The 20,044-nt window shown below is 40.2% G+C and overlaps 1 protein-coding gene across 4 annotated transcripts in view; it reads right to left on the reverse strand.

The window, feature by feature from the left end:
* JPH1 (junctophilin 1) overlaps nucleotides 1-3,590 on the reverse strand; it is a 106,990-nt gene extending 103,400 nt beyond the window's left edge. For all 4 annotated transcript variants that reach the window (XR_011170699.1, XM_069100138.1, XM_069100137.1 and 1 more), the window contains exon 1: nucleotides 2,846-3,590. Coding sequence is in view for 3 of the 4 variants with exons in the window: in XM_069100138.1 (XP_068956239.1) it covers nucleotides 2,846-3,224 (379 nt within the window). In the remaining variant the exon portion in view is untranslated. The remainder of the gene's footprint in view (nucleotides 1-2,845) is intronic.
* Nucleotides 3,591-20,044: the final 16,454 nt, after the last annotated feature.

A 20,044-nucleotide genomic window follows, 5' to 3' on the forward strand; every position in this document is an offset into this window, starting at 1 on the left:
AAAAGAAAGCAAATATAGACCTACCATCTAATTCTGTTCACAAATCACATTTCAAAGGATCTGAAAGGCTTTGAAAAATATTTTCAAGGCTGATAATGTCTCTTATCTCGAGAGAACCTTAACAAAGCATGTCAATATTCTTTAATTCAGACATACCAGCAGTGTTTGTACATAACAGCAGCGGCTGTGGCAAGTATGTTGTTGCTGATAGATCATCTATCTGTTCTCGTTCTCTCTGTCTGTCTCTGTCTCTATGCCTGTCTGTCTCAAAGATCTCTTCACTATGGTGAAGTTTCAGGATATTGTGGTGTCTAAATATAACAATTCCAAAATTAACATTAAAACAACAGATAGTCCCAATGTACAAGTGGAGAGTTTTAATAAAAAGCTACCTTGGATATCTGCTTGGGCTTCAATATTATGTATATTTAAATTTTCCTTTATTATTTGTATTGTGCTTACCAGAAAATGGGACATATTTGGGTATCACAAATGGCCTAAACTCATGAATTATGTAATGTACCTTAGTATCAGCATAAATCCACCAAGACTAATTCACAGTTTATACTGTGAATAAGCTATGGGAATTACATACTTCGCCCTCTTCCCTCAAATTACTAAACATTTTCACTGCCTCCTAAGAATTTTAATTATTAGAAAAAATGCAAGAAACAATTCATAGTAAATTTTAACAATGCACAAGAATGGTGGAGTAATGAAATTGCCTATTACATTTATTGAACAAATTTCACATTCTATTCCAGGAACTTTGAATAGAAAACTAACTGGTCATGACTTAATTGATATTTGAGCAGCAGAGCTTGCATATCTGACCTTAAGCCTCTAATAAAGGCAACGAATAATAATAGCTAATATTTATATAGCGCTTTCTGTGTACCAGTCTAAGCACTTCATAATTATCATATCATTTGAGCCTCACAACAACTGTAGCAAGAAGGGGCTATTATTATGCCCATTTTACAGATGAGGAAACTGAAGTAAACAGAAATTAGGTGACTTGCCCAGGGTCACACAGCTCAGGAAGTGTCTGAGGTTGGAATTGAATTCCAGTCATCCAGTCCAGTCTAGGCCTAGTGCTCTCTCCATTGCACCACCTATATATCTACCAACAGATAATGCCATTTATAGGAACCACCACCTATATACCTACCAACTGATAATACCATTTATAGGAACCACCCTTCTTCCACACATCCTTCTCTTACTCCTCCCCCCAATGCACTGAAATAATTTAAAAGCCCTAAATAATCATATAAACTAAGATGTAAAGGTTGGGCATTTTATATATGGAACATGCAAAAATTTTAACTTCCATTTTAAACAATATAGACATTCTCTTAAGTAAGACAAGTGGCAAGTGGATAATGTATCATATAGGTAAGTATGAATGTTACTGTAATAGGTTTGACGTGCATTCATTGAAGTATCTGACAACTCTTAAAAGCTCTTAAGTCTTAGCATAAACTCTTAGATCTGACAGCCTCAAAACAATAATTGTTTGAAACTGGTCATTTATATTATTGTTCAGACCATATTATTTTGTTGAAGTACACAGGAAACATCTTTAGCTAAACTTTCTAATACAGACCAACTGACTTGTATCTTAATGATTTAAAATTTTCCAAACTCGAATGATAATAAAGGAATAATCTGCCTTATTAACAGTTTTGCCAAGAAGGTTGTTTATATGTACTAACATAGGATAAGTTTGTTCATTGCCTTCTATGGTGTTTAGGTTCCAACAACTAGAAAAAATATTAGTGATTTCACTGTTGGCATTGTGAATGAGTAATATGAATTCTTTCTAACTCAGTCATGACAATGGAACCCTCAGCTAGGGACAGAGATATACATTTTTTCTGCTTCTGAAATTTTATGTTTTTCATTAGGTGACAAAGGCTTTTTTTTTTTTTTTTAAATAATGAGGTAATTCCTACTTGGAGTTCCAATCCAGCAACAAATTATGCTAGTTTAAGAGAATAATCTGACAACTAAATTCAAGTGATATCCAGAACCACTCCCTCCCTCTACTAAACTGTGCTGGGGGTTCATGTCTTCTCCTTGCTGTCTACAATAAGGCACAATGTAGTCTAATAAGGCATAATTATCCGAGGCTCCCTTCCCCATTATCGGGTCTGTTTCCCACTTCGAAGAATTAAACAGGGCTGGAAGTAAAATACTGTGTGAAGCTTGACCAGTCTGGAGAAGACTACAGGTCTCCACAGCAATCCGCTGGGCCTAGGAGCCGCCAAGCCCTAGGGCTTTAAAGTGCGCTCACTCAATCTCCAGGAGTGCTTGGGACAGATCGGGAACGTAATGTGACAATCTCAAGTGACAGTCCCCTTCCATATCAGCTCTCTGGGGCCAGAGCTCTGAGCGGGGGTGGAGGCTGGCCCTCCCGCCTTCCCCTTGGCAGTGAGGACCTGACGTTATGTCAGGTACATTCAAGCCACGTAACCCCAAGGAGTGGACACACCGCCTCCTCCGGGACCGAGGGAAGGACAGAAAGGTGTACAGACCATGACCCCAAGTGCACCAGTCCCAAACAAAATCAACTTTTTCTTGGAGGACGAGGTGGGGTGGTGGCAGGGGATTGTTGAGCATGGAGCTCCAGGTGTTTGGGGCAGTTTTCCTGACGTGTGTGTGTGCACGCGCGCGCGCGCGCTCGCCGAGCCCTCCCCACTTTCAGCCGCCTTAGTTGGCGCCGAGACTAGGAAGGGAAGTGCCAGTTGGGCTTACACCATAGCACCTTTTGGGGACACACACACGTACATATGAACACAGACAGACATACACCGTTCGCGCTTGCCCGCGCTCAACTCACCTCCGTCGCCATAGGTCTCCACGCCGTACCCGTCCTGCAGCCCGTTACTCCAAGTGCCCTCGTAGCGGGCGGGGGTGCAAAGGCTCTGCCGGACCCCATAGCGCCCCTTGAAGCCGTGCGACCACTCCCCCCGGTACATCCATTTGCCCTTCGTCTCCACGCCCAGACCGTGGCGCTTGCCCTGTGCCCAGTAGCCCTGGTATGTGTTGCCGCTGGGCCAGGTGTAGCCACCTACCACCTCGAAGCCGTGCGACCAGGAGCCCGAGTACTCGCCCTGCCCCTTGGGCCCCGTGCAGATTCCGTGCCCGTGCGCCTTGCCCTCCTCCCAGCCGCCGCAGTAGGTGCCGCCATCGTCGAAGTCGAATCTTCCGCCCGTCATTCAGGGGGCTGCCCGGGCGCGATCCGCGCTGGGGCACGGACACCGGGGGCACGGGGAGCTGCAGGGTGTACGCAGGGGCCGGGCGAGCTGGCGCGGGCGGGAGGGCGAGCCTACAACACCGCCCCGGGCAGCTCGCTCCTCTTCAGTCCCCAGTCCGACGCTGCCCCCGTCCTCCCTGGTCTTCCCTCCTTTCCCCGCCGCCACCTCCTCCTCCTGACTCCGGTACCGCGGGCGTAGCCACCGCCACCGTCTCCGCCACCTCCACCTCCTCTTCCTCCTCCTCCTCCTCTTCCCAAGCCACCTCCTCAGCCAGCACTCAGCCCGAGAGGACAGCCAAGCCTCAAGCACGGACCTTCAGCTGCTCTCCGCCCACGTGAGCCAGGGCACCGCCCCTCGTCCCCTCCCCGAGTTTCCCAGGCCAGGCCCTTCTGCGCCCCCACCCCTCAGTCCGCTTCTTCTTCCAACCCCAACCCCTCCCGTGACTGTCGCCTCCCTGGCGGGAGTGGTCGAACTGGTTCTTGCTGCAAGCGTTTGCGTTTTCCTCTTCCGTAGCCTCTGTGGGAACGAGAGTGTATCTAGTGTAGTCACGAGTGAGAATCGGTGTTTGTGCTCGTAGGTGTGCACGTGTGTCTATGTGTAGGGGGGGGAGGTGGAGGAACTCCTGTGTGTACTGGTTTGGGCATTTTCGGCAGGTTAATCTCTCAAAGGAAGATTGCTTAAACCTACTGTGTGAAGGATGTTGTGATAGGCAATAGTTACTGAATGAAAACTCTTGTGTGTAAGCCTTTAGTTATGTCGTTCTGGTGTTCGAGCTCATTTATGGTTGCAGTTGTTTTAGTTTGACATCAGCTGCATATACGGCTATAAATTCATTATTTTGTTCGTTCAACAAATATTTATGAAGTGTAACCAGGTAACCAGGACTGCTAGGTGGTGAAGTGGTTAGAGTGGCCGGCCTGGAGTTTTGAAGACTCGCTTTTTTGAGTTCAAATCTGTCTTCAGACACTTACTAACCGCGACCCTAGGCAACGCACTTAACCCTGTTTGCCTCCATTTCCTCATCCGTAAAATGAATTGGAAAAGGAAATGGCAAACTGCTTCAGTATTTTTGCCAAGAAAACCCCAAATGGAGTCACAAAGAGTTGGACATGACTGAAAAACAACAACCAGGTAACCAGGGAAAGATTCAAAGTTGAAATGATAGATTTCTTGCCCTCAAGAAATTTGCAGTCGAGCCTGTGTAACTGCCATTAGAATAGTAACATATAACTGTCAGGATTTCAGAGGTCATCAAATCAAACCCTTGACTGATATCTCCTTTAGAACTCCTCTCATCTTCACCTTCCACCTGGGGCTGTCCAGACTGTACTTGATCTATATCAGGTAGGGAACTTGATAACTCTTAGGATCTTAGAAAATCATAGATCTAGAGCTGGAAGAGAACCTCAGGGGGCCCCTGATTTTTTTTAGATGAATCTAATTAGCCTTGGTGCTCACACCAGATAGTACCCTTTACCCCTCTGATTGAAGGGTAGAGCCATGAATTGCAAATCCTCTCTTTTAAGGAGAGGTCCCAAACCTGCAATCACTTCATTTTTCACCCAGATTCTGCACTCTTTTGACCTTCTTTGTGGTTCAGTCTTTCAGTCCTGTACATCTCTTGGTGACTGCATGAACCATAGCACACCAGGTCCTTTTATCTTCCACTATTTCCTGAAGTCTGTCCAAGTTTGTGTTCATTGTTTCCATGATACTATCTCATCCTTTGCCATCCCCTTTTCCTTTTGCCCTCAATCTTTCCCAACTTTAGAGTCTTTTCCAGTGTCTTTTTTTCTCATTATGTGCCAAAGCATTTAAGCTTCAGCTTCCATATTTGACCTTCCAATAAATAGCCTGAATTAATTTCTTTAAATATTGACTAATTTGATCTCCTTGCTGTCCAAGGGACTATCAAAAGTCATCTCCAGCACAATTCAAAAGCATCAATTCTGTGGCACTCAGCTTTCCTTTAAAGTCCAATTCTTGGGGTGGCTAGGTGGCTCGGTGAATAGAGCACCAGCCCTGGAGTCAGGAGGACCTGAGTTCATATCTGGCCTCAGACACTTGACACACTTACTAGCCGTGTGACTTTCGGCAAGTCACTTAACCCCAACTGCCCTCCAAAAAAAAAAAAGTCCAATTCTCACAGCCTATACATTGTTATTTGAAAAACCATAGCTTTAACAATATGGACCTTTGCTGGCAAAGTGATACCTCTGCTTTTTAGTATGCTGTCCAGATTTGCCGTACCTTTCCTTCAGAAGCAAACTCTTTTAATTTCAGGACTGCAGTCACTGTCTGCAGTGATTTTTGAGCCCAAGAATATAAAATCTGACAATGCTTCCATTTCTTCTCCCTCTATTTGCCAGGAAGGGGCCATCTCCAGTTGTCCTGAACTATATCTTGCCACTGGACCCAGATGGATCTGGAGGAGAGAGTGAGGCTAGTGACTTTGCACAACCCTCCCTCACTTAAATCCAATTCACTTGCAAGTCATGGCATCATCACCCTCCTGAGGTAATGGTCCTCTTGGAGAACAGAGGACAAACACCACCAACATTTGCCAGGAAGTAAGGGACCAGTTGCTAAGAAGTTTATTTACTTTAAGCATCAAGCTCTTCTTTTACCCTATTAAGACGCTTCTTAATTCCTCTTCACTTTCATTGGACTTCTTTCCTGTTCTCTATTATACCCCCTAGGAATCCCATCATTGGGAAAAACTTATCATCCTGAAAGACCTAGTCAGCCTTGATACTTACACTTTATCAATTGCTTCTTCCCCTGTGATTGGAGGTTAGAACCATGAACTCCAAATCCTCAGCTTGAGGTGGGGGTACTGGTCAGCCATTTCTTTTCATCCCCACTCATCTCTGTGTACTTTTGGACTTCTTTGGAGTTCTTCATTATCCTCCCCTCTGCATTATCTTTCTTCACACCCTCCCCCTTTTAGCTTCCTTTTATGTGAGTTTTTTCCCAACAGAACATAAACTCCTTGAGGATAAGAACTGTCTTTCTTTTTCTTAATTGTATCCCCAGTGCTTGTCACAAGTACAGTGCCTAGCACATTTAGTTGTGTCCAACTCTTCACATCCCCATTTTTGTTTTTCTTGGTAAAGATACTGCAGTAGTTTGACATTTCCTTCTCCAGTTCATTTTACAGATGAGGAAACTGAGGCAAACATTGCCCAGGAACACAATGCTAGTAGGCATCTGAGGCTAGATTTGAACTAAGGAAGATGAGTCTTCCTGACTTCAGGCAGCACCTAGCTACCCTATGTTCCTGGTACATAGGCACTTAATAAATATTTATTGAATGACTGAGATGAGGAAAGAGAAGCTTAGGAAAATCAAGTAACTTGTCCAAAGTCACAAAGGCATCAGAGACAAAATAGTTGGACCTAGGTCTTTAAACTCCAGAGTCAACTCCCTTACCATGTCATGGACTTGAGGAAGTCCATCCAAGTTAGCTGTTAGAAAGTTTTTACATAAATCTACCTCTACAACTCCCACACATTGGTTCTAGTTCTATCCTTTATACTTACCTATTTCAGAGTATGTATGACTGAATGTATTTATTGGTACATTAGATAAAATATGAGCGCAGAAAAATTCTGTGGAGTCATTTTTTATTAATAGTAACAACAATACTTTTCATGAGTGTAGACTTTTTATTACTTTTCAAAGGTTAACACCTATTAAACTGTGTATAACCTTACAAACTTTTTTTTTAGCTTGAATGTAAGTACCAAAAGAAATGCCAGAGTCAAATAACTAAATTCTATATATTATATAATGCTAGAATTTTTATTTGTTACTTTTCCACATGGGTTTATGGTTGAAAAAAGAAAATAGAAGCTTCAAAAGTGGAAGAAAATGCTTATGTTGACTTAATAAAGAAGAACTGTTATTTTCAAAACTTGGCTTTAGTATCTGGGTTCTATTTACAAGCAGCCTATGCTTTATTGAATTGACTTTGGACAAGTCACTTAATTACTTTAAATCTTTATTTCCCTGTTTCTAAAATGGAGAAAATTATGCTTACTTCCTAATAGTAGCCAACTAACAATTATGTAGCACTGGTTTGAAAAGTGTATTACATAGAATTCTCATGACTTTATCACGAACAGGTCTTGCTAGAGTAAATTTAAAGTTTAAACCTCATTTCCATTTTTGACAGGTTAAAGAACTACTAGCATAAAGAAGGATTCCTTGTGTATGGTAAGGTCTGCCAGATGCCCTTATTTGAGGATGACATTGTAATGAATGCATCAAGCCCCAGAACATTGCAGAGACTTCTGGAAAAGAGCTGTAATCACTCAAAGGAATTTGGCCCAAAGAAAAGACTAAGTGCATGAAGAATGTCTATTGCCCAAATTTCTACATACTTTTTCTACGTACAATTTTCTACATACATAAATTCCTATAGAGCTTGAACTTCAGAATGCAAGACATACATTACAGAATAACAATGAGATGGCTTCAGAGTTGAACAGCATGAGAAGAGTTGGATGTGTTGCCTTTGAGAAATTATGAAGTTCCTTTATGGATCTCAAGCTTCTCATGAAAACAAAAGTCCAACTTTTAAATCTAAATATCCTACCATTGTTGTTACATGGCAATGAGACATGGATTATGACTGCCTGCAAAGGAATAAAAGTGAGTTATTACTTTGAATATGATGGAGAGGCACATGATGGATGTGAACAGTGTGCAACATATAGCCAAAGAGGAATATTAAATAAGAGCAGGAATAAAAAATATCGTGAAAGAATTCTATGATAGGAAGAGAGGGCAGGTTGCTCTCCCAGCAAGAATGATGATGGACAGAGAATCAGACGACTTCACTGGTATCCTCAAAATGTTGGGAGAAAGAAAGCAAAAACTCCAGCACATTGAGTGAATTCCCTGTAACAAACTTACGGGAACACAAGGATGATTAGGATAAGATAGAAAGGCTATACTTGATCTCCTGCCTGGTCTCCTGTCTTTGAAGGAAGAGGAGAAATGTCATTCCTTCAGCTCTTTCCCCCAGAAATGAGTCCACTCATCTGAGCTGCCCAAGGCCTTGAGACTCTACTCTTGGGTCAGACATTATGACTGCCTGCAAAGGAATAAAAGTAAGTTATTTCTTTGAATATGATGGAGAGGCACATGATGGATGTGAACAGTGTGCAACATATAGCCAAAGAGGAATATTAAATAAGAGCAGGGATAAAAAATATCGTGAAAGAATTCTATGATAGGAAGAGAGGGCAGGTTGCTCTCCCAGCAAGAATGGTGGTGTTGCTTCCCTAACTGAACTCATTTCTCAATGATTAACAAACTCCCGCCAAGTTTGACACTTCCCATCCCAGCAATTCTGAACTCCTCTAGGCCATCATCCAAACCCCATTTTCTGTCCTCCACTGCCTGTTTCCTTATTCCTATTTCCCTCAACACAATACCTCCACCTCCCAAGCTTCAGTCAAAATCCACCCATCCTTTCCACTGTTCTCTCTGAAATAACTTCTATATTCAACAAACCTACTTTCATCTTAAATCTTTTTCTTTGCCATTCCTATTTTTCTGGCTTTCACTGAGACCTGACTGGCTCCTGATGACACAGTCTTCCTGGACACACCTTCCCTACTAGATACCCTTTCACTGAAACCCCTGTACTCACTAGTTGAGGTGAGACAGTTGGATCACTCCCTGCATTTCCTCATTACCACTTCTAGGCTCTCCCTCTACCAGCAGCATAACCTCTCCTTTGTGGTTCATTCCATCCATATCTACTATCCAATCAAAATTCCCATGGTTGTTTTTCTGCTGACCTCTAGGATTATCTCCTCTCCTTGTTTTCTTTAAAGAGTTCAGTGCCTAGCTAATAGTCTTTCTCTCCTTTCCAACCTTTGCTTTCATACCAGGAGACTTCAACATACATATTGATACTCAGATACCTTAGTTTCTCAGTTCTTCCACTTACTCATTTCACATGACCTATTTCTCTACCCCTCTTCAGCCACATACAAAGATTTTGGTGTCATCCACAAATGCACCACTCTGCAATACCTTTCTCTGATCATAATCTATTGTCATTTCTCCTCCTTTTCTGTCTTGCAACTCCAAACCCTGTTCTTGATTCTCACAGGGTCCACCAATCTCTTAATCGCTCAGTTCTTTCCCAGGCCATTACTCCCATGCTAGTTATACTTTCTTTACTTCTCCATCTTGACCTCTTAGTGAACCAACTCAGCTCTATATTTTTTTTCTTCCTTCCTCTGTAGGCCCTTCCCTCTTTATCTTATCAAAGATCTTGTTTTCTCTGCCAAGTCTCAACCTCGTATTCCCACAATCTGCTGTCTTCGCTCCTACTCATTTATTACCGAACGATCCTGGGGAAAGTTATGAAACCATGGTGACGGGCCTACTACAAATTTATGTTACATAACCTTTACTGGGCCCTTACTGTGGCAAGGCAGTTCCTTTAACACCTCCATAATCACCTCACTCAGGCAGCTAGGTGGCACAGTGGATAGAGTGCCATTCCTCAAGAGGAATAAGTTCAAATCCAGCCTCAGTTACTTACTTAGTTGTATGACCCTGGGAAAGTCACTTGACCCTGTTTGCTTCAGTTTCCTTATCTGTAAAATGAGCTGGAGAAGGAAATGGCAAACTGCTCTAGTATCTTAGCCAAGAAAACTCCAAATGGGGTCACAAAGAATTGGACATGACTGAGCAAATAATTACCTCACTATCTCACTTGCCATAGTGGCATTTCTAAATCTTTTCATTCCTCTTCAAATCTCCCATAGCTACCCCTCCCACCCATTCATATTTCACTGAAAAAATTAAGGCAATTCAGAGAGTTCCCTCTTTACTCCTCCTCATCTTTGTTCATCCAGATGCCTTCTGCAACTATCTCCTTTTCCTCTTTCTCCTATAAAAAGTTTACTCTTCTCCTTTTCAGGGCTATCTGCTCTTCATGCACAAGTGATCCCATTCCATCTCATCTCATCTTCTATTTTTTTAGATTTCCTCATCTGACATCCTTCCTTTCTCACTTATTATTAATTTCTCCCAGTCTACCAACTGCTTCCCTACAGCTTCTCCATCCATGTTCACTAGCTATCATCCAGTTTCTCCCTTCCTTTTTTTTTTTTTGTTGCTAAACTCCTCCAATAATTCAACAAACAGTTATTAAGTGCCTGCTATGTGTCAGGCACTATACTAAGATACAAATAATAAAAAAATAAAGACAATCCCTACCCCCAAGGAGCTTACAATCTAATGGGGAAAGACAAGACACAAAAGGAAGTTTGGAAATGGGAAGAGGTTCAAGGAGTACTCAAGCAGGAGTTGAAGCCAAACAGAGTTCCAGTTAATGGAGTGGGATGAAAATCCAATTTCTGCCCCCTATAAAGGAAAGCTTTGGGAAGAGTTAAGTTTTACACCTTCCACCATTCAAGTCAAAGGGAGAGGAGGCTAAGGAAGTATCTGAGTATTTAGGGTTGAGTTGTCAACATGAATGAAATTAGAAGTGATTAGCTTATCCTGGAAGGAGCATCTTGTTACATGGTCTTGAGATCAAGCTGAGCTGAGGATGGAGAGTAGAGTGACAGTTATCCACAATACTGCCTGCACTAATATTTTTTTCACTCTCTCCTTAATCCTCTACAGCTTGGCTTCTGACTTCATCATTCCACCAAACCATCTCTCTCTAAAAGTTACCAATGATCTCTAAATTGCCAGATCTAGTGGCCTCTCTTCAACCTTCATCCTTCTTGATCCCTCACAGCCTTTAACAGATGTCAATCACTCTGTTTTTCTTGATATTTTCTTCTCTCTAGGTTTTGGGGACACTACTCAGATCCTTTGTTAGATCTTTGTGTAGGTGATGCATGCTAAATATGAGTGTACCTCAGGGTTCTATCCTGGGACCTCTCTCCCTCTTTCTCCATAGTATTCCACTTGGTATTCCCAACAGCTTCTATGGATTCAATTATCCTCTCTATGTTGATGATTCTCAGATGTACTTATCCAGCCTTAACCTCACATCTCCAGCTGCCTAATAGGTATCTCAAATTGGATGTCCCTCAGAAATCTTTAACTCAGTATGTCCAAATCTGAATTATCTTTCCCCCTAAGCCCTCTATTCTTCCCAAATTTCCTATTGCTATCAAGGGCACCACCATTCTCCCAGGCACTCAGGTTGGTAACCAAGATATCATCTTCAGCTCTTTACTGTCTCTTCCCCTCTCCTATATTCTCAGTTATCAAGTCCTGTTATTTCTGCTTTTGTAATATTTCTCATGATGGGTATGCTGGAGCCAACTAATACAGACTCGAGACAGCTGATTGTTAAATTTTCAGTGTCAGCATTACTTCTTAGGAATCAGCAAATTCTTCAAATTAGGGCTTGATTTATTGTTTTGTCAATTGTCCAGACTTAAGAAAGTGATGGAAAAATGTTAATAATTCAGAAGAAATTAAAACTGTATCCTGAATACTTTTTTTCCCTTGGAGGGCTGTTAAACATTTACCAGCACTTTCCTGTTCATATACCTTTGAGTCCTTCTCTCCTATGATACTGCAACCACCCTGGTACAAACCTTGTTTCTGGACTTATTAATTATCACTTGGACTCATTTCTGGACTTAACCTTATCATCTTGTTTCTGGACTATTGTAGTGACCTGCTGGTTGGTCTCTGTGCCTCAAGTCTATTTCTACTTCAGTATGTCTTACACTTGGTTATCAAATTAATCTTCTTATAGATCTGACAATGGCCCCCCACCATCCCCATTCACCATAACTCAGGGACTTCTTATCACCTCTAGTATCAAACATTCAAAGCACTGAAAAACTGCCCACCTCCTATATTTCCAATCTTTTTACACCTTGCTTCCTTTCCCACCCCACAATTCGGTCACACTGGTCTGTTTGTTGTTCCTAGCACAAGGCATTCCTTTTCCAGTATCCTGGCATTTTCGCTGGCTATCCCCCATGTCTGGAGCTACAAATCTGCCTCCTAACTTCCCTGGCTTTCTTCATGTCCAAACTACAATCTCCAATTTATCCTGATAATAGTTTGTAGCTGTTTTTATATTGTCTATTCCTTTAGATTATGAGCTTCTTGAGAGCAGGGACTGTGGGTCTTTCTTTGTATCCCTAGAGTTTAGCACAGTACCTGGCACATAGTAGGCAATTAATAAATGTTTGTTGGCTGATGACAGGCATAGAGAGTTATGATGCACATAACTGAAGTATACTTACAAATTGATGCAATCACAGATCTTTTTGAATATTCAAATACTACTAAAAAACTGTTTCCAGACTGATGGGAGAGAGAAATTACACATGTATATGTATATACACATAAACACACGCATGCCTATAAATATAAACATTTTATCTGTCACATATATGCATACACATACACATGCATGAATACACACATACTTGTATATACATATATACATACACACAAATATCTATATATCCTAGATTTAAGCAGAGCATTTGACAAAGTCTCTCATGCTAGTCTTGTGGACAAGAAGGAGAAATTTGTGTTAGCACATGTACAATAATTGAATTCAGAATTCAAAGAGTTGTCATTAATGGTTCATGTTGACTTAAAAGGTTGCTATTGGAATATACCAGAGAGTTGTGCTTGACCCTGTTAATATTTTTATCACTGATTCAAATAAAGCATACATTGAATCCAAAAAGATCTCAACAAGCTAGAATGTTGAGCCAAATATGGTAAGATGAAGTTTAATAGAAATAAATGCAAATTCCTAGACAATTAAAAATCATTTTGTCAATTGCTTCCATATTAAAGGTGGTGTTCTGTTGAGAAAAGAACTTATCTAAAAAACATCTTGGGAGCTGATGAACAAATGGCCTAGAATGGTAATTCAATCTAGGTTGCATTGAGAAAGGCATAGTGTCTGGGGCTATGTTCCTGATAGTTGTACTGTATTCTGCCCTGGTCTGACTATATTTAGAATATTGTATTCAATTCTGGGCTCTACATTTTAGAAAGGCTATTGATTAGCTGGAAGGGCATTCAAAATGGTGAAGGGGTGGCAGGGTAACTGCCTTCAATTATATGTTGACATTAAGCCTTGAGGATTTATTTTGATTGTTTCTATTGTGCCCAACTAGGAACAATATTTGGAATTTCAGAGAGGTAGTTTTAGACTTGATTTAAGGAGAAACTTACTTATGTGGTTTCCCAAGCCTGCAATGTGCCCCTTTGACCAGTATCCCTATTTCAGCCAGTTGAAATTCTACTCATCTTTCAAGGTGCAGTTCAAATTCCTGCTCTTCCACGACACTTTTCTGTTCCCAATCCTCCCATGATAAAAAGAACGATCTACTTATGATACCTCTTATATACTCTTATATTTTCATTGTATTTATTTGTGAACTTTACCCTTGGCAGGTGCTTGATAAATATTTGTTGAATGAATGATGCAATGTAGAGCCCAAAATCCATTATTACTTTGAAGGTCTGTAAACAGTTAATCTGTACTATGAGTAGGATATCAGGTGTGAAAAGATGTTATCCTGGTCCTCACTGCCAAAGAACAGGAGAATCTTAATTCTCTAGATGTAGTAATAAGCACTAGAATATCTGCTATAAATCTCTGAGTTATGCAAGAAAAGTACATAGGAAGAGGTCGATGTGTCACGTTGGGCTTAAGGAAGCCGACTTTCAAGGACACTGCATTGCAGGGTATTCATGTTATTCCTTCGGCTCTGTGGCCTTTGGATGACTGGATGAGCATTAATGCTGCCAAGTGTTCCCTCACCAGACATTTGATAATCAGATAAAAATATAAGGGCAGGTGTCAGCGAAGGCAGCAGGGAAGAAGTAGACTAAACCTACCAGAAAAGGAACTGGAAATTGGCCCTGGCAAACTTCAGCTCAACTAGCTGGCTATTTCTGTTTGATTTACTGAAATACTGAAAGAAAACCTTAATGTGCAAAGAAGCAAACAACCAAGGAGACTTTGTAACTTTCATTAGAATACAACCTACAGGGGTTAAAAACAACAATGGTGGATTCACTAATTTTGGTAGTAGTATTATTGTTACTGGGGATTAAATCAGTTAATGCATCCCTACTAAGCATCCTGAACAGAACTAGAGAATGGTTTAGGCTTGGGGAAAATAGAGCTTAATAATTTGAAGTAAAGCATAATTCCACTTCTATTGGTGTGGGATGGACTAGAAACCAGATCTAGATCAGAGACATTCCTATCTATTTTGGTGTTCTGTTTGATCTGAGAAGCAGTACAGCAAGGAGAATGTAGAAGCCAACTTATCCCTCTTCTTTTGAAACTGGCTTCCTCCCTAAATAGAGCAGTTCTTGAACCCTTTAATATTTTTTGGTCCCCATTAGTCTTAGAACTGTTCTACCATTTATAGCTTAATATTTATTTGCAACACAGGAGTTAAGAAACATACTTAAAAAAAAGCAATAGCAAAGCATTTATTTCCATTTACAGAACTGACATCTTAAAGAATACTTCGGTTAATTTTTTTTTCTTCTTTTGTGCTGTGATCTGTATGACAGCCAAAAAGAAGTGCCTGTATTTGGACCTGATCTGTGTAGTTTCAATCTACTTGTTTTGTAAAATGATCATATTTTCTTGGTATTTTTTTGTTTTATGTCACATCTCTTTCCAAATATATCCTTTCCTCAAATTTCCATTTAAAAATCATTTTGGCTTGTTTATTTTTAAACTTATCTTAATTACATCTTGAAAATCGGCAATGAATTTAATATGATATAAAGCAGAGATCAGGTTGCTGTCAGCTAACAGAATTATATTTTATTATATTACATATTATTTAGCACATATAAAAACATTTGGTGAGGAAGTAGAGAATCTGAGAGATTTTGAGTTATTATATTGACTCTTTTTTTTTAGTCATTGTAAGTACCTGCTTTGGGGCAGCTAGGTGGTACAGTGAATAGACCACTGGTCCTAGAGTCAGGAGGACCTGAGTTCAAATCTGGACTCAGACACTTAACACAAAAACTAGCCGTGTGACCTTTGGCAAGTCACTTAACCCCAATTGCCCTCCAAAAAGCAATAATAACAATAATAATAATAAAAATTAAGTACCTGCTTTGATCCTTGATAATAATATTGATAGGAAGGCAATCAACAACTATTTATTGAATGACTACTATTTATGAAATTAAAAAAAATCTAATTCCTGGTACTGCTGTTAAAGTGTTCCATGGTTTGTTGGACTGGAAAAAGTCTTAGTTTGATGGAATAACTATATCCCAACAGGAGTCAGTCATAGGCTCCTTTTACCTTTCGCTATCACAGTTGATTGTTTCAGTGATGAAAACAACTCCTTCTATATATTAGTCACTTTCAATGCCCAGGTTTCATACTTTTACTCAGAAAACATTTGTAGATTTTTTTTATTAAGTTATCCTCTTCTCCTGCCCTATCAGTTTGTCCCATTCAAGAAGCTTCTGCTCTTATCTAGCCAAGTTCTTGAGAAGGCAAGTTGCTGAGGGTTATTACTCAACTCATCTATTCCAACATCCTGTTCTCTCTCTCCCTTCCCCCCAAGTTGCTACTCTTCTTTTCATCAAATCCAGGTAAATTACTGGAGAAGAAAATTTGCAGGAGCCCATTTTAGCTGAAACTATATGTAATGAAGGCTGTCCTCAGAATGTAACATGCCATCGTGTAGCTCAAAGAGAGGCAGAATCTGTAGCCTTTCTTTCCCTCCCCCATTCCTTTCCCCAAGGGAGAATTTAATTCTGCCAGGAGGGGAAGCAGGAAGTTGGGACTGGAGGCAGCTGCTTTGCTCTCCTCAAGGAGAAGGCATACTGGGATAGAGTCACATCTATCTGCTCCCTTTCATATCATAGCACTTAGTTTTCAGGGTCAAGATAATTTCTGGTCACTGTTAGCTCTATACCCAAGACTTGACCCCTTTCCATCTAAATAGTAATTTCACAATGAACACACATAGCAATTATCAAAGAAAATCCATTTATCCAATTCAATAGCAGAACAGAAATCACAGAATGAAAGCACAGAAATCTGAGAATATATACAAGACAATAGAATAAACGAGTTCTCCCATTGGCATCAAGGTAACTCAGTGAGAGAGAGAGAGAGAGAGAGAGCCTTATATCCCATTCAAAGGGAATTTCCTCTCAGTCTAGTGTAGCAAGTTGGGGATAGACATGATGGAGACTGCCAGCTCCTCTCATGTCTTCTTCCCAGAGTCTTTTCCTTCAGCAACCTGAATTGGGGTTGACCTTGAAGCTGAAAGCCTAAAGTACCTGAAATCTGAACAGATGCAGAAACTTGAAGAAAGCTTGAAGGAGACTGAAGAAATGAGACAGGAGTTCTCTCATTCTCCACCATTTTACCCCACTCATGACACAGAAGTGGTGCATTGATCAACACCATCAAGGAGAAAGTTCCATACCAATGAACTTCGGAACTTTGGTTACAGATAATTTCATTACGAATTTTGGGAGGTTATTGCATAAGCTCTTTCAGTATAATCACATTGGTTCAATTTATCCAGCAATTCTAGCCCCAACACACTCCCTTTCCTGACCAATTCTTCATTTACATTCAAACGTCTTCTTTCTTTCACCTCCATCTGAAATTTCCACTCCTTTCACCCTCATATTCCCATCCAGTTCAAAGTTACCCCCAGGCTTTTTCCACCTCTCTACTCTTCTGGAGTCCTTACTACTGATTCTTTTGGAAAACCTGTTAAATTGTTAACAAGTTTTCCTACAGCATCTTCTTTAATGTGGCCATGTGCCTTTCACTTCTTTCCTTAATTGGTTTCTCTCCGAAGAAATAGTTTCCTTCTAAAGTCTTTCTTCCAAAGCTGTTCCTTCTCCTAATTGTTATTCTACCATCTGTTAACAATGTCTTCTTATTTGAAGTCTGCATAGTCTTTTCACTGAACTTGGAGTTCAAAGTACTTGGGTTTGAATCCCATCTCTATCCTAATTAGTTTTGTAAAGTGGGTTGGACAAATCAGGATCTCAGGATTTAGAGTTACAAGTGACTTTAGTTGATAACCTAGTCCATCCATTACTCATTTTTACAGATGGGGAAACTGAGACTCAGAAAGACTAAGTGACAAGGTCACAAAGGTAGAAAGCAACATATTAATGTAGGTACTCCTGACTCTAAGACAAATGTGCTTTCAAAAAGTGTATAGTAATGCTATACTGTCACTTTACCCGAATCTTAGTTTACTCATCTGCAAAATAGGGATAATGCAAGGTTGATAAACTTGCAAAACTTAAAGTGGTATATGAATATTAGTTATTTTTTATTTCTATTATCCTTGTTTTATCTATTTTATGTATCTGTTCCTCTGTTATCTATCTACCTATTGATATCCAGGATCTGGCACAGTGGAAACAGTACTAATTGTGATTTAGACTTAGAAAACTCCCACTTGAGTACCCACTCCCACACTAAATGTGTGACCTGAGGGAAGTTATTTTACACTTTCAAGCTTCAATTTTTTCATCTGTAAAATGAAAATAATAGTACTTGCAATACTCAGTTCTTGGGGTTGTAAAGAAAGTACTTTGCAAACCTTAAAATGCTATAAAAATGTGAGGTATTATTATTTCTTAATCCCTTCAGTACTTATATCATTTTTCCAGCCACTTTGGGACAACCGTACTTGGGGACTTCAGTTTCTGTAGATAGGATGCTAATAATGAAATGATACTAGAAACTTTCCTTAACTCTTTTGTCACTCAACTTTATCATTCTTTTTGCCTTGAACTTTTTTTTTTTACTACCAAGACTATTGAAAGAAAAGTCCATATTGCTTCCTTTTCTTTAACACCTACTTACTACTTAAATCCCTTAATATGTCTCTATGGGTAGGATCATAGATTTCTTAGAGACCATCAACTCCTTTATTTTATTTTTTATTTTTTTTTTTAAGCAATTGGGGTTAAGTGGTTCTCCTCTTATCTCCTTAACTGTCACTTCTCTGTTTTCTTCACTGACTCCCTTTCATACTTCACCTACCTGTAGCCTCTTCTTAGACAGTTGTATCTAATTTTATGGCTTTAAGTATAACTATGTAGATAATGAGATTACAAGGCATGAATTATGGTTTGGAAGTAGATGATTAGCTGATAGGATCAGTCCTCCTTGCTATATTGATTTATAAAATTAGTGTTCACACAGTCTCTTGAGTGACTAACTCCTCATTCTGTTCCTTATACCTTCTTCCAGAGTACCAGGGGAGGGGATTTTTCTTTCCCTTTTCCTTCTCCCAAGGGAAGCAATAATGGTGACATAGTAGCAGTCCATAGCTATGGGAGAAATGTGCTTATAGAAACACAGCCTGAGGAGTTTAAGGACATTCCTAATGAATCTCAAACGTGTGTGTGAGTGTGTGTGAGTGTGTGTGTGTGTGTGTGTGTGTGTAGGGGGGAAGGGAGGAGTGGATTTTGAATTCACTAGATACTGTGATCTTGGAGTTTAGTCTCCTAAAAGGAGAGAGTGATTTCCTGGCCAATACTAGTCATGGGAGGGCAACTAGGTGGTATGGATAGAATGCTGGGCCTGTTGTTAGAAAGACTCATCTTTGTGAGTTCAAATCTGGCCTCAGACACTTACTTGAGTGATTCTGGGCAAGTTACTTAACCCAGTTTACCTCAGTTTTCTCATCTGTAAAATGAGCTAGAGAAGGAAATGGCAAACCACTGAAGTATCTTTGTCAAGAAAACTCCAAATGGGGTCATGAAGAGTTGAACACAACTGAACCAGCCTTAGGAAATACCTTGTGGATAACTCCAAGTTCAAGAAGTAGGCCTTCCAGAGAGCAATTTCCTAGTGAAGCATACTGCTCAGAGAAAGAAAAGGATGGTCCATATGGTTCTTACATAACATTCTATTTGGAGAGCAAAGCCAGTGGGTGAAATAGACAGCACAGGTTCTGATGAGAAGAGATTTGCTTATTCTGTAATCTCCAAAGCATATTTACCTTTTTTTAATAGACTCCATAGGAAAGTGCTATGAGTCTTAGGTAGACTATGTAAGTATACTCTGAGACAGTAACTTAGCAGAAGGACAGAGGGCTAATGTGCCACCCCAAATTCAATTCCCTTTGGGTCTGAATAAATGGGTGGGGGAAACTGAGAAGCTATTTGATTGTTTCATGTTTATGTATTTTCTTTGTTTTTGTTTTTCTTTTTGGACTGGGAAGGCAGTGCAATTGGGGTTAAGTGACTTGCCCAAGGTCATACAGCTGGTAAGTGTTAAGTTTCTGAGGCCGCATTTGAACTCAGGTCCTCCTGACTCCAGGGACAGTGCTCAATTCACTGTGCCACCTAGCCTCCCCTTTATGTATTTTCTTGAAGTTGTTAGCATCTTGCACATTTTCACTGGTGTGAAATAAAAGATGTATACCCAAAGACTATAGTGAACATTGAATGCCAGTATAAGATCTGGAGATCCTGCCATTTACCTTTGGGAAACCCTAGTCACAGGCTATACTTAAAGTGTGTGGCTTTTGTTTTTTAAATTTTGGAGCCCTTTCTGGATTAATTGGGGCGACAAGTTAAAAGGAAGATAAGTGAATCCTATGGGGTCAAGTGCCTAAGATTGTACCTTTTTCTTGTGATTCAAGAATCCTTATAGTGAGTGGATTGAGGTTTAGAACCTAGGTTACAAATTACATATGATTTCCTATATTAGACTGTTAAACTTCATGTAAACTGGAACTGTATCCTTTTCTTTGTATCTTCTATTG

The sequence above is a fragment of the Petaurus breviceps genome, unplaced genomic scaffold (genome assembly GCF_028583685.1).
Source record: "Petaurus breviceps papuanus isolate PSGF00001 unplaced genomic scaffold, PetGlider_PUasm1.0 38, whole genome shotgun sequence".
Lineage (NCBI taxonomy): Eukaryota > Metazoa > Chordata > Mammalia > Diprotodontia > Petauridae > Petaurus > Petaurus breviceps.